Raw genomic sequence first — 14548 nt, forward strand, 5'->3', positions numbered from 1 at the left:
ATCCCTTCAAGTTCAACCAGTTCAACCTATTCTCTTCTCTCAAGATTCTCATATTAGTCCTCATGTCCAGATCCAGCTCCTTCCTGAAAAACATGGTAAACCCATTCCTGTCGTTGCATTCATTGATACAGGATCTCATAAGACCATGATCAATCCTAAAGTCAACCACCAGATTGTTGGTCTTCCCAGACTCAGTTTTTCAGAGCCGCTAATGATCAAATCTTTACAACCACTTTGATTTCTAAAAGGAAAATTGGGATTAAACTCCTTCCTAATTGCATCATTTGGACTCAGGTTATCGGTAGTCCTCTTCCTCAAAAGGATGTTCTATTAGGATGGGATGTTTATTGTCTTTCAAAATCCTTAAGGATTCTTCCCACTGGAATTAAGTACAAAAGAGAATTCAAGCCTTTTACCCAGACAAACAAGATTTATTCTCTTTCGTATTCTTCTTCAGATTTTCAGTCCATCCAAAACAAACTTCTGAAGTTATGTGCAGAAAGTCATGATCAGTTCATTCATGATCATCCACTTTGGAAAAACCCAGATTTCTTCATCCACATTCCCTTCAAGCTCAATGAAGATGTTAGTCCAACTAAAGCTACTCATCCGGGAATGACTCCATCAGACCTCAAACTTGCCAGAGAAGAATGTTATTCTTTGTTAAGACAAGGTCTCATTGAACCAACCAATTCCTCTTGGACATGTCAAGCATTCTATGTTGAAAAAAGATCATAAAAGATCAGAGGAAAAAAGAGATTAGTCATTGATTACAAGCCGTTGAATGTGTTCATCAGGGATGACAAGTTCCCTATTCCAAAAGCCAGAACACAGTTCATTCATCTCGCTGAAGCGCAGATATTTTCAAAGTTCGATCTCAAAGGTGCATTTTGGCAACTCGGCATCCACCCAGATGACAGATACAAGACAGCGTTCTGTATTCCGAATGAACAGTTCCAATGGACAGTTTTGCCTTTCGGTCTAAAGATCGCGCCGTCACTGTTTCAAAAAGCGATGACTAGGATCTTCAATCCTATTCTGCATAGTACCCTGATTTACATCGATGATATATTATTGTTTTCAAAGAGTCATGCAGATCACCATCAGCTTCTTGAACATTTCCACCAGCTGGCATCACAGTACGGGATAATGTTATCAGAAAAGAAAAGCGTGATTGGACAAAAAGAAATTGATTTTCTGGGAATGAAAATTTCCCACGGTACCATCTGTCCAGGTCCACATCTCGCAGAGCAATTATTGAAGTTTCCAGATGCTAATCTTTCTGTCAAAGAAATTCAACAATTTTTTGGCATAATCAATTACATCAGAGACTTCATCCCACACGCAAGCCATCACACCAGCTCCCTGTCACAGCTGTTGAAAAAGAAACCTCCCCCGTAGGGCCCTGATCAGACAAATGCTGTCAAGTACTTGAAAAAAGCTGCCAAGAATCCACCGCCTCTGACTATTCCATCTACCGGCAATCTTATCCTCCAGTCAGATGCCAGTGACCATTATTGGGGTGCCCTACTACTTGAAGATAAGGATAACAGAAGAGCCTATTGCGGACACGCAAGTGGAGAATTCAAAGATTCGCAGAAGCATTATCACACCGTATTCAAAGAGATAATTGCGGTGAAAAATGGAATCCAAAAGTTTGACTTCTACGTCAGATCAAAGCACTTCACAGTTGAAATGGACAACTCATTTTTCTGAAGATGCTTGAATTCCACAACAAGATTCTCCCTGATCCACAGATACTCAGACTGAAAGACTGGTTTTCCCGATATGACTTCTCCGTGAAGCATATAAAAGGCGATCATAATGTTCTCGCAGATATGTTGTCTCGCCCCAGGAGAACAGCCTTCCTCATTACCAGACACCAAGCCATACCACTGATCCTCATGGCCTCATCTTCTTCCTCACCTCCTGATATCCTCTACCTCAGTGCCTCTACCCAGATATATTTTCCTCCAGAAATAGACCCTGACATCACTGATTCAGATAAAATCAAATCTTGTGCAAAAATATTCTATTATCACTATGCCAAGACCATAGGCCAATACCCTACCTTTCCAGCCTACCCATTCCTTAATCCCTACGTCATCAACCCTTCATCCTTCAATACACATGTATTATGGTATCTCTGGTATCTTTCTGTTTTGCAGGTATATGCTGTATTCCTCCCTCTACAAGAGACGTATGCCCATCTTGATGATCTAGCCAACCAGAAATCACTGTTCTGGACCTTCCTCCAGTTGTTCGATCCACTATCCACATGGAGAAGGAAGCTGACCGCTCTCATGGGAAACCACAACCTCTGGAAGATGGACCCGTCTGAAGCAACTGCTGTACACAGTATCTTCATACTCCATCGACCGTATTTCTACAATCCTACCAGAAAGCTGTTATGGTCCCAGAATCAATCTTATGAATGGGATACATTGTAAAACCTCTCTACATGGCCAAGATACAAGCCCTCACTACTGAACCACCTCTGTGAATTGAATGACCTGATGTCCTGCTCTGAGCTCGTCACACTCATTCCGGATGAGATTCCTACTCCAAAGCCACCAGACCCTCTAGTTCCAGATGATCCAATGGACACAGATGATGAAGACAATCCATACAAGAAAATGACGTTGTACCATCCGATTCATGGATAGATTACGAATGAAGACTACGTCGAACTCAATCTCTCGCAATCATGCAGAAGTCCAAAATGACAAGCCACGTCCGTGTCTACTTTATGTATTGTTAAAGTCCACATTGGTGGGCCATCCTATGTCTGTGTGTGTTGTAAGTTTGCTTAAAGTCTAAGTTTGTTGGCTTGATTTGTCAAAAAGTCTTGCATAATTAAAGGTGGTGGGTCACTCCCGCACATATGCAGCCGCCCATGTGCTGTTACCTTTATTTATGTCAGTTGTCAGTAGTTGAGTCCTCTTTGTCAAAGTTGTCAGTCGACGCCACAAAGTCTTCACCGACTTTGCTTTATGTCGTTGTCCAACTTTGTCTCTTTCGAGTTTGCTTTATGTCACTCTCGTTGTTTGCATATCTTGTAAGTCTCGGGGTCTCAGACCTCTATATAAAGGGACTGCCTTCCCTTTTGTAAGGCAGAGCGAGTTAGAGCAAGTTGAACGCAGGAAGAAATAAATTTCCTTTGTGTGCTTTCCATGGCTTTCTAATCTCCTTCTTCCCCTAAAGGCTAACTGCCCGAAGGACTTCTATTCTCTTACTTCTATGGACTTGTAATGTCTTTATGATATTACGAGGGATATCTTTACAGTGAATACCCATAACCTGCCAAGTCACTGAGGAGTGGCGCAAGGCTAACTTCTGGTTTAACGAAACTGTTATGGGTTCCTTGCAATGATCATATCATGGCGCCGAGTATGCTCTGTGCTTGCTTCTATGAGGATCCTGCACATCAGAAAGGTAGTACGGTCCCCGAAGACCTCCTCTGGTAAAGCATTTGGTTGAGGGACCCGAGTTCTCCGTTGAGTGGCCGTGTGGAAGGCCTGTGTTGGAGATGTGGTCTTAGATTGGTTGCTTTCCTTTGGAAGGTCTTGGGGCTCCCGACTCTCGTGAATAAAAGAACCATCTATAAATTTAAATTAACGTTAAATAAAGTAAAAATTTTAATTTAGTGATTAATATCATTTCTAACATAAGCTAATGTGATAATCATATGTTATAAACATACATTAATAACAAGATTATAGTTAATTAATGAATAATATCATATTATTTTAGTTAATAGAAAATATTTAAATTTTCATTATAAAATCAATGTAATTATCATTTAAAATTTTAATTATATAAATATTGAAATTTTTATTTAAATATATTCGAAAATACATATTGGTTATTATAATTCAAATCTGGATTGAACTAGAACTACTTATTGATTTAAATTTAAATTAAATAAATTAATATTTTAAATTTAATTAATAATATTATTTTTATCATAATCTCATATGGTAGTAATATGTTATAAATATACATTAATAATAAGATTATTATTAATTAAAAATAATAATCTTATATTATTTTTTAATAGTAAGTATTTAAATTATAATTATAAATAATTAAAATAGTTATTAGTGAACTTGTTGATTAAAAATTTTAATATTTGTAATTTAAAATATGTATAAAAATAATCATATAGTACCCTATAATAAAAGTAAGTATGCAACTCCAACTTATTTTAAACACAACCAAACTCCACTTGTAACTTTTAGCACTTTTCTAGTTCAGCACTTATTATCAGCGCTTATTAAACTCAGCACTTTTTCTAAAAGGATCTTCTGTGTAAGTGGTTCCAAACGATTCCTTATTTTATAATGATATTTTTATAATTTTTTTCTACTTGTCTTTCAATTATGTGTGCTTGCACCAATCTTTTTTATAGTAGCTGCCCAAGTTATGTTACAGATTCCATTGCCAGTCTGCCTAACATCAATTTTCTAATCCTGAAGTTTTATGTTGTATATTTCGGTGGCTCTTGTTGAATCAGGCCTTCACTGGGAAACTAGAGTGGTTGTATTCGAAAACAATGTACAACACTTAGTCAAACCTATGGACCACAGATCCCGATAATACTGAAGTATTGATTAGTGATTGACTAAATTCCACTTGGATGATGAAGAAGAAAGAAAATACCATGTCTTCCATGTTTGTCTTACTAGTATAATTTGAATGATATATATGCAGACCTTTTATTGTTCCACAATTTTATTGACAGTCAGTCATTGCTTGAGATGGGCACGAAAGACATGGATTTTGTCCATCTTAGTCAGTTAATTGGAAGAAAAACTGGAGGAATATCTGTTTATCCCTTCACATCATCTATGCGTGGCAAGGAGGAACCGTGTTGCCGTATAATTGTTCGAGGCAAAGCCATGGCTGAGCGGGCTGAAGACTTGTTTAACCTGGTTCGTTATTCTTTTGAGACTTGGCATTTTGTGATTAATCATTACAATCATCATAATAATTCAGCTACTCTGTATGGAGCAACTCAAATGTATTTATGTAGTCACTTTTTCATACTTAAGTCATTAATTTGGTACAACAAGGTGAATGTTTTATCATTTATGTATAATTTTGCTCAATTGAGCTTAATTTCTGCTTCTTCCCATGATCTGCAAACTTGCACCAGTTGAAGTTGTATAATTTTCTCTTTTCTCCTTGAACAATCAGTTATCTGGCTGTTGTGGATAACAAAATTGTCTAAGAGGCGTCTGCATGTTGGCTAATTGTAGGTTAACTGTGTTCTTCAAGATGTCCAATTTACCGATAAACATCGTTTTAAGCAGTTTGTTTCCCAAAGCAAAGCTAGAATGGAGGTAATAGTTGCCATCTATTTTGGACTGTAGATAAGCCTCTCATCTGGACATAATTTTGCCCTATTATTGAATTTTATATTTTTGCATTTATTGCCAGAATCGATTGAGAGGTAGTGGGCATGGAATTGCAGCTGCAAGGATGGATGCAAAGTTAAATCTTTCAGGGTGGATTTCTGAGCAAATGGGTGGTGTCAGGTTGGTTATTTTGAATTTCTTTAATAAATGAAAATATTTCATAAAATAGCTGAAAAGGCTGAGCAGTTCCTGGGGTTATACACTAGAAACCTGGAAACAAGTCTAAAAATCCGCACTAAAGGAAAACTATCCAAAAAGTACAGAAAAGAGAAAAATCTGGAAAGGAAGCAGGGAAAAAAATCCAACTTGGACTATTGAATTTTTTTTCCTAGTTATTCTCTTGTTTGTCTTCCAGACTGAATAAGCTATGTTTTTCTGTGTAAATATTTTCATTTCAATGTAGGTTAACATTGGTTAGAATGTATGGTCATAACTTTTGTATGGTGAAACTTTGTTCAGGCCCGTCTCATTGTCTCTGGGTCTGTGGGGCGGCGGGTGGGGTGGTTTGGTTTGATAGTGGAAGAGATTTAAGTTTGGTTGGGTTATAATTGTTCTGTTTGAAAATTTAATTGAGATAATGTCTAGGACCTGATGCTTTCCTGCAGCACATCTCCATCAATGGTTTATTTCATAATCATTTTGCTTTATCAAAAGACTTATATACGGTTGTTTTAGAATATTGGTGGGTCTGATATTATTTTGTGTCTTTGGTGCATTTATAGCTATCTTGAATTTCTGCAAGCCCTTGAAGAAAAAGTTGATCAGGATTGGGACATAATCTCTTCATCTCTTGGGGAGATTCGCAAATCTTTGCTTTCAAGGAAAGGATGTTTAATAAATATGACTGCTGATAGGAAAAATCTTATGAATTCTGAGAAATATGTTAGCAAATTTCTTGATTTGCTTCCTAGAGACTCTTCTGTTGAAACAAGTGCCTGGAATACTCAACTTGCTCCGGCAAATGAAGCAATTATAATACCAACTCAGGTGAAATTAGATGAATTTTGCTTTTCGTGTTTTTATCCTTTTGCATTCTTTTTACCCCACCAGACTATTTTTAAACTATTCCATTTGCAGGTGAACTATGTTGGGAAAGCTGCTAACATTTATGACACTGGTTATAAATTCAATGGAAGTGCATATGTTATTTCTAAATACATTAGCAATACATGGTTGTGGGATCGTGTGCGTGTGAGTGGTGGAGCATACGGAGGTTTTTGCGATTTTGACACTCACTCAGGTACAGTTTTCTGTTGTAATGTGTTGTCATACAATTTAGTTGTTAAAACCTAAGTTTCTTACTTTCTATTTCTTTAATGTAGGAGTATTCTCCTTCTTATCTTATCGGGACCCAAACTTGTTGAAGACACTTGATGTGTATGATGGTACTGGGAATTTTCTTCGTGAGTTAGAAATGGATAATGATGCTCTTACAAAAGCAATAATTGGGACTATTGGTGATGTCGATGCATACCAGCTACCGGATGCGAAGGGTTATAGTAGGCAAGTGGACAACCCTTCTTTCTTTTATTTTTTGTGGAATTTGTTGTTATAAAATCTTTGCATGAAGTAGGCATGCATCAATGTTCAGAGATATCATCTAATAGGCCATCTATATTTTGGGAAAAAAACATGAATTTTTTTAAATGTTGTTTTTGAACTTGAAGTAGTGTGTGATACTTATTCATAGATGTTTTTAGGAGACTATTGATGCAATTATGATATTTTATGACAAGGCATTTTAAATTTATGTAGAAAAAGATAAGCAAAGCACTAGTTGTTCCCTTATGGAAAAAATTGCATCTATTTGTTGGTTCAGTTACCCATTTTGTTATCAACCTAGAGAAAATTGGGCTTTGCAATGTTCATTCCTCCTAAATTTGGATAATCTGCAATTTTAAATGCAATATCTAATTTTCTAGCAAAATGTGTAAGAAAGAAGTGCTAATCACTATAATTTATGCAAATGCCTAACATTTAAAGTTGAATTGTAGATGAATTAACCTAATGGACAAGATAAGGAGTGGAAATAGTGAAGTCTCTCGATGGTATTTAATTATATGATAATGTGACTACATTTTGCTTATATTTTAGTGGATCGAAAGTAAATTTTGACCATGTACACTAGAAAGACATATTTTTTCCCTGTAAAGTGTAGACCTATATTTTATCTTCTCATTTCCTTTTCATGTAGCTGAACTGTGTCCATTTCCAGGTAAGTTTGGTTCGGTTTATTTTAAATTTTTCACGTTCTTATGTTGCCATTGTGGTTGCACTTGCTTTGAATGCATAAAATGAAGGGAGAACAATATCACATCATTGTGATTGACATATTGTGTACTGGTGCAAGGGCATAAATAACACTTGTTTCTGGTCAAGGGTTTGAATTCTGTCCCCGTTGGTTGGTTTCTAGTAGGGGATTAAGTTTAAGGGTGGCTGGTACACACAGGTTGCCAGTCAAATTACTACTATCAAAAAGAAAGAAAGAAAAATGAAAAAGCTGCAAGGTGGTGTGGTGGTTTCAGAACGATTGTTGGCATTTCAGATGATATTGCTTATATCTTCTCTAATTTCTAAAGTATCAATGACTTCCCCTCTGGTTATCATAGCATGTTCATGCTCTACGTTACCCATGTGATAAAAGGCTGCCTCTTCTAAAACAATTGACAGATTGTTCTACCCGTGATTTTGAATAGTATGAGTTAAACATACAAAATGATTTGAGGGTTGAAATTTTAATTTCATATTTGATTGATCACTGGCTTTACACCTTCCTAACAGAGGTAACTGTCTGAAACCTCAGAAGTTTCTAAGATTTACTCTTATTTGCATCATCATCATTATTTTTTCATGGATCATATTTATCATCCATTTGCTCTTTCTCTCCCTCAGTTTGCTGCGACATTTATTGGGAATCACTGAAGAAGAAAGGCAAAGGAGACGTGAAGAGATATTGTCGACCAGGTAAAGATATTGTTATTTAATTTTTATAGCAAGTCCAAAGATCCTGCTGTAGCAGAGGTTGTGATGGATCTGATGTGTTCTTCCTAGCTAAATCACTGTTGGCCTTGATTTTGAAAAGTTAACTAATGCTTCATTGGTTCTGTATTCCTTAATATTCCTACCTTAGGGGGCGTTTGACAAAATTAAGCATTGAGCACTCACTGGTAAATCCAGTCTTGAATCTGTGAACTGAAATTAGAACTAAAGTGAACCCCTAAATACTGAATAGATTAGGTTGTCTAGGAAAGATCTGAATATTAATATTATTTTACCATTTTAACCCTAATCATTTTCATGAGAAAATAAAAAAAAAGAAAAGAATTCAGTTATAAATAAAAAAACTGTGTATGTAATTTTTTATGAAAAATAAAAAAAAAAAAACAAGTATTGCATGAAAGAAAAAAAAATCTGAAATATATAAAAAAAATTACTTGTTAGAAATAATAGGAAAAATTTTAAAAAATTAAAGCTATCTTTCAGCCAAAAAAATTGCTTCAATCTTCTTCTTCTTCTTCTTCTCTCAGATTTCTATAAAAAAATTATAAGCCAAGACCTCTGAAATATACAGTATGGTTGGAATCTTATTCCTCCGCAATATTCTCATAGACCAAAAAAACCCCATGATCTCCTTCAGAATTCTCCTTTGAGCAGGGCATCACTTCTTCACTGTCGCCATTTTGCTTCTACTTCCTGTTCTGGAAATGCTGTGGGACCAGATAACATCCCAATTGAAGTTTGGAAATGCTTAGGTGATAACGGAATAATATGGTTAATTAATTTATTTAATACAATTATAAAAATTAAGAAAATATCAGATGAATTGAGAAAAAACACTTTAATACCTATATACAAAAATAAAAGAGATACTCAAAATTGTAATAACTGTCATGGAATTAAACTTATGAGTCATACGATGAAACTATGAGAAATGGTAGTTGAACAAAGATTAAGATTAGAAACTAAGGTTTCAGAAAATCAATTTGGTTTTGTGTCTGGGAGATCTACCATAGAAGCTATATATCTTTTAAGAAAGATTAATGAAAATGTTTAGGGGAAAGAAGAGGGACTTGCATATGACATTTATTGACCTTGAGAAAGCATATGATAAGATACCTAAAGAAGTTCTATGGTGGATTTTAGAAAAAAAAGGTGTATGTAGTAGGTATACCGATGTCATTAAGGATATGTACGATGGAGTAATGACTAGTGTAAGTCTATAGATGGAGAAACTAGAGAATTTCCAATCACCATAGGTGTACATCAAGGATCTGCTTTGAGTCCTTATTTTTTTGCTTTAGTGATGAACCAATTGACTAAGAGTATTCAAAAGGAGGTTCCATGGTGTATGTTGTTCGCAGATGATATTGTATTAATTGATGAAACTGGGGATAGAGTAGAGACTGAGTTAGAATTATGGAGAGAAGTTTTGGAATCTAGAGGCTTTAGGATAAGTAGAAATAAGAAAAAATATATGAAATGTAATTTTTGTAATGATAGGAGGAATTTTGAAGACAGAGTTAAACGTGATGATGAAAAAATAAATAGCACTTGTAGATTTCGATACCTTGGATCTAAAATGCAAGTTGAAGGAGAAATTGAAGATGGTGTAATGCATAGAGTTAAAGTAGGTTGGGTAAAATGGAGAAGTGTTTCAAGTGTGCTATGTGATAGTAGACTACCCTTAAAATTGAAAGGGAAATTTTATAAGATAGCTATAAGATCAACTATGCTATATGGATCACAATGTTGGGCAACGAAGAAACATAATCCAAAAAGTGAAAGTTGCCGAGATGAGAATGTTTAGATGGATGAGTGGTATAATATTGAAAGATAAATTAAGGAATGAACATATTCGCAGTAAGTTAGGTGTAACTCTTATAAAAGATAAGATAAGGGAGGAATGACTCAGAAGATGGTATGGACACTAGTAATGTAGGCCACATAGTGCACCAGTGAGGAAGAGTGAGTTGGTTACTGTGAGAGGCAGTAGAAGGGGTGGGGGTAGACCTAAAATAACTTGGGAGGTGATAGTGAGTAAGGATTGAATATTCCTCATTCTGTCAAAAGAAATGGTTCATGATCGCATAAATTGGCGGAAAAGGATTCATATAGCCAACCCCACCTAGTGGGACTTGAGGCTTGATTTTTTTGTTGTTGTATCCTGTCCGAATCACCATGATTTTTTTGTTGTTGTATCCTGTCTGAATCACCACTTTTTTACTGAGCAGATAGGCTTGGCTGTGTGTGGAGGCAAGAGGAGATGAGACTAGGGTTTCGTCTATGAGCAAATTGGTGTTTTATTTATTATTTTTTTTGGAGGGTGGGGCAGATGTACCCAAATGTGATTTTAATTTTGTGCTGAGTGAGTCAGCATGTGCAGAGATGCTAGTTTGGTCAGAGCTAATTCAATGTTTATTCAGATATTAAAGAAACACAACCAATTCACTTAATACTGAAGCATTTAGATCCCAACCTCTATTTAGAGGTGCTGTTAAGTCATAAGTGCAAACAAATGTTCTGGTGTCTTGTGCTTCAAAGTGTTCTTCTTGTCATTGTACTATGCTACTGTTTCTGAAGTGCTTGTGCTCGGAGTTTGCTACTATAGGATTCTAATGTTTCCTTATTGGATCTCAAAAAGTGACTAGTATCTCATTGGATCAGCATTCTTTAACATTTCTTCCTTGTGAGCCATATTCGTGGTCTTGACCCATATATTTCTCATTGGTCATATGATCTAAATGACTTCCATTCTGGGGCAAAGCATGTATTTGCTTTTTCTGAGGTTTTTTTATACAGTGAATTACCTTCTTCGCTTAAAATGTTCCTGATTTATGCATCTCATAGAGTATTATCAATTGGGACTACTTTCATATTTTGGATTTTGGAATGAAGATTTAGGTCATCTTTAGTGTTAAAATTATGTTGTCCATGCTCAATTTTGTGCTGTCATTTTTCCCATGCACAGTTTGAATGACTTCAAAGAATTTGGGGATGCAATTGATGCTGTCAAAGATAAAGGAGTTGTGGTTGCGGTGGCATCTCCAGATGATGTCGATGCTGCAAACAAGGAGCGTCCTAGCTTCTTTCAAGTGAAGAAAGCCCTCTAAGACCTATTTTTCCATACATACGAAATTCCAGAAGTCTGCACCATTTCTAATTTATTCATTAATAAATAGGAAATATCATACGGCATTACAGGACAGCTTAGCAGCATAAAATCTGTACTATAATGGGGCTGCCAAAGGTGGATCTGCATGTGTCCACAAACAGGAAATAGTTGCCCTCCAATTTTTCTTGACCCCTTCTTCAACGTGGGGTTTCATCTTCCATTGTAAGTGTCAGATGAAAACAATAATTGAGAAAAAAAGTTATTGATTCATAACTGCATGCTCAAAGCTGTATTTGCTTTCTCTTTTGCTGCATTTTTAACTTGCAGGAAGCCCTCTCTGATCTGAGACCATGAATTTCAGTAGGGTTAAAAACCGAAGCTTGCGATGATTACAGGCTTTCTGTCCATTATTAGGTCAGGGAAAAAAATTCAGCAAACCGTCCAAACCAAGACCCATCCAAAATGTCTGCACAGGTCTATTTTAATTGAGCATGGTAGCTTGGAAACCTCCGAGGTAACTTCTTAGTCAATCTGACCCACAGGGACAGAGGGAGAGGATACCATGAGCATTGGGGAATTGTCATGTAGGGACATTTGCCTGCTGGAAGATTGTAGATCGTCCTTCCCCTTCCATCCTGACACAAACACACGAATCCAATGTATGTCACCCTCCAGAAGATAACGCACGCACACGCTCTCTTCTACAGTTGCAGGTATGTCTGTAGGTGAAGGTGGGTATTGTTGGACAGGTTGCCTCAACCCACTGATCATACCCATTTGGAGGAGATTTTTAAAAATTATTAGATCTTGAATTTGAATTTGGATTAATTTAAATAAAATTTAATATTTTATATATATATATATATATATATATATATATTTGTTTAAATTTACATAAATTTAAATTCAAGGTGCCTCGTAAGCAGAGTTAGGTTGTGTTTGGAAGAGTTAAATCTGAGCACTAGCTTTAGAATTATGGAATCTAAGGCAACACTTGGGAGCATGGTGCATTGGATTTAGGCTAGAGATGGAATTTAATATGTCATTATATTGATATTTTTTAAAAAAAAAATTATGCAAATTTAAATTCATGGTTTTAATTTTAAGCCCTCAAATATAAAGCAACAAAATTTAATATTTTATATATATATATATATATATATATATATTTTTCAGTTTCCGTCATCTTTCTTCTGCTAGTAGAAAGATGGTTACCTGTGTGAAGACTAACCATATATTTAAGATAGAGTAATGGAATGGAATCTAACTCAGTTAATTTTTTAAGACACTCCTTCCAAATTTTCATCCCATTTTTCTTTGTAAACTAATCAAGCTGAATGTTTGGTACTGACGGGTTTTGATAGTGAAGTTTACCGAGGAACAAATGAAAGAGCATAATAATAATGAAAGAAACCTCTTTGTAAGTATTTTGTTTTGTTTTTATTTTAAATAATAAATAATTTCTAAAGAAAAAAATTGATTATGCTCTAGATCATAAGTTTGCTGCTTTGGTAATCAGAAATTAATTTACATGAGGAAAGTTTTAAGTCAAATCATTTTAATGACATCATTTTACTAAAATTTGAAATTAGGACTTCTCTTAAAGAAAGGGAGGCAAAAAATAAAAATAAAAATAAAATATTTTAACGTGAGAAAAAATGGAATGTTAATGATATATTATTATTATACCAATAACACAATCTTTTATCTATTCTTTTGTAACACAAGTACCTTGACCCTTTAATTGATTGGTCAAAACAACTTCCTCTTCGGCTGAAAAAAAAAAAAGGCCTTTTGATTTCATTATTATTAGCTCATCTTTAAGTGTTATGATTGAAAAATGTGCCAAGATAGAAAGAGATGGGGCCGTAAGTTTTAAATCAGAACAGGCACCTAATTTCTATTCCAATTAATCTCTCTTTACAGATCACTCTTTTAAACAATCATCTTAGAGCTGTTTCCAATGATTTCGTTTGTACCTTACCCTGCACATCCCATATCTATAACGACACACATCCCCCCACATCAAATCTTTTCCATTTTCTCCACTTTAAGTGCATCCTAAACAAAGGGCTCTCTCCATTTTCAATGACTTCTTTTCACATTACGCAATAAGTTGAGAGAGAGAGAGAGAGAGAGAGAGAGAGAGAGAGAGAGAGAGAGATTCTTTAGAATGGATTGGAGGACCATTTTCAGCTTTGGGAAAGGGAACATGTGTAGGACATGAAGGGGGGTATCCTTTTCAAAGGATGTGTGTATGTGGGCGATGGGCATGGCCCCCTGTCCTTCTCATCTTTTCACTACTCTATTTATATATACACATGCAGTTCAATATCAATCGCCCACTTCTCTTTTTCCTTCTCATCTCTCAACTTTAAAGCATCTTCTTCTCTCTCCCAAAAGCCCCTTTACACTCCTCCTTTGCCTCTCCCGCTCTCTTGTAATCATTATCACCGTCTCTCTCTTTAATCATTTTTTGTACCTCCATCCTCTCTATGTATGTATGTATGTATGTATTTTTTTTCTCAATAAAAATATATAAAACGAGCGGCGTATACTGTACGTATATTCATATGACACTTATCTACAACGAATAATCACACAGATAACAATAAATCACATCATTACTATACATTATTATAATATTTTTATTCATCATAGACACATGTTATATGCATAAATATGGGGAGGCTGGTTCTTTGCACCCTATGGAGAAGATAACTTTTACAAAAAAAGAAAAAAAAGAATACCACTATTGAAAATAGTCTGCTCCTTGTATAGTTTTAGTTAGAAATTGAATACGCACAAATGCATATAAGGAGAAGGAGGGGCTCTTTTTGGCCTTCAAAATCTTGGAGACAAATTCCATTAATTTTCAATTAAAAATAAACAATTATAAAATTACCAAAACTTTTTTACACGGTTAAATAAATAAATATTGATTATAATGGTTCATGTGACGACCCGAAACTTTAACCTGCTAAATATATATAAAAAAATACTCTGATACCACTCG

General features: G+C 35.3%; 1 protein-coding gene across 1 annotated transcript in view; it reads left to right on the forward strand.

The window, feature by feature from the left end:
* The window catches only part of LOC131154931 (presequence protease 1, chloroplastic/mitochondrial-like), a 41791-nt gene extending 29986 nt beyond the window's left edge, over positions 1 to 11805 (forward strand). Inside the window, exons 12-19 of the mRNA XM_058107771.1 lie at positions 4745 to 4934; positions 5262 to 5345; positions 5443 to 5540; positions 6143 to 6407; positions 6498 to 6660; positions 6743 to 6923; positions 8313 to 8384; positions 11389 to 11805. Coding sequence (XP_057963754.1) covers positions 4745 to 4934; positions 5262 to 5345; positions 5443 to 5540; positions 6143 to 6407; positions 6498 to 6660; positions 6743 to 6923; positions 8313 to 8384; positions 11389 to 11530 — 1195 coding nt within the window. The 3' untranslated portion in view covers positions 11531 to 11805. The remainder of the gene's footprint in view (positions 1 to 4744; positions 4935 to 5261; positions 5346 to 5442; positions 5541 to 6142; positions 6408 to 6497; positions 6661 to 6742; positions 6924 to 8312; positions 8385 to 11388) is intronic.
* The last annotated feature ends 2743 nt before the right edge of the window (positions 11806 to 14548 follow it).

The sequence above is a fragment of the Malania oleifera genome, chromosome 5 (genome assembly GCF_029873635.1).
Source record: "Malania oleifera isolate guangnan ecotype guangnan chromosome 5, ASM2987363v1, whole genome shotgun sequence".
NCBI classification, from domain to species: domain Eukaryota; kingdom Viridiplantae; phylum Streptophyta; class Magnoliopsida; order Santalales; family Ximeniaceae; genus Malania; species Malania oleifera.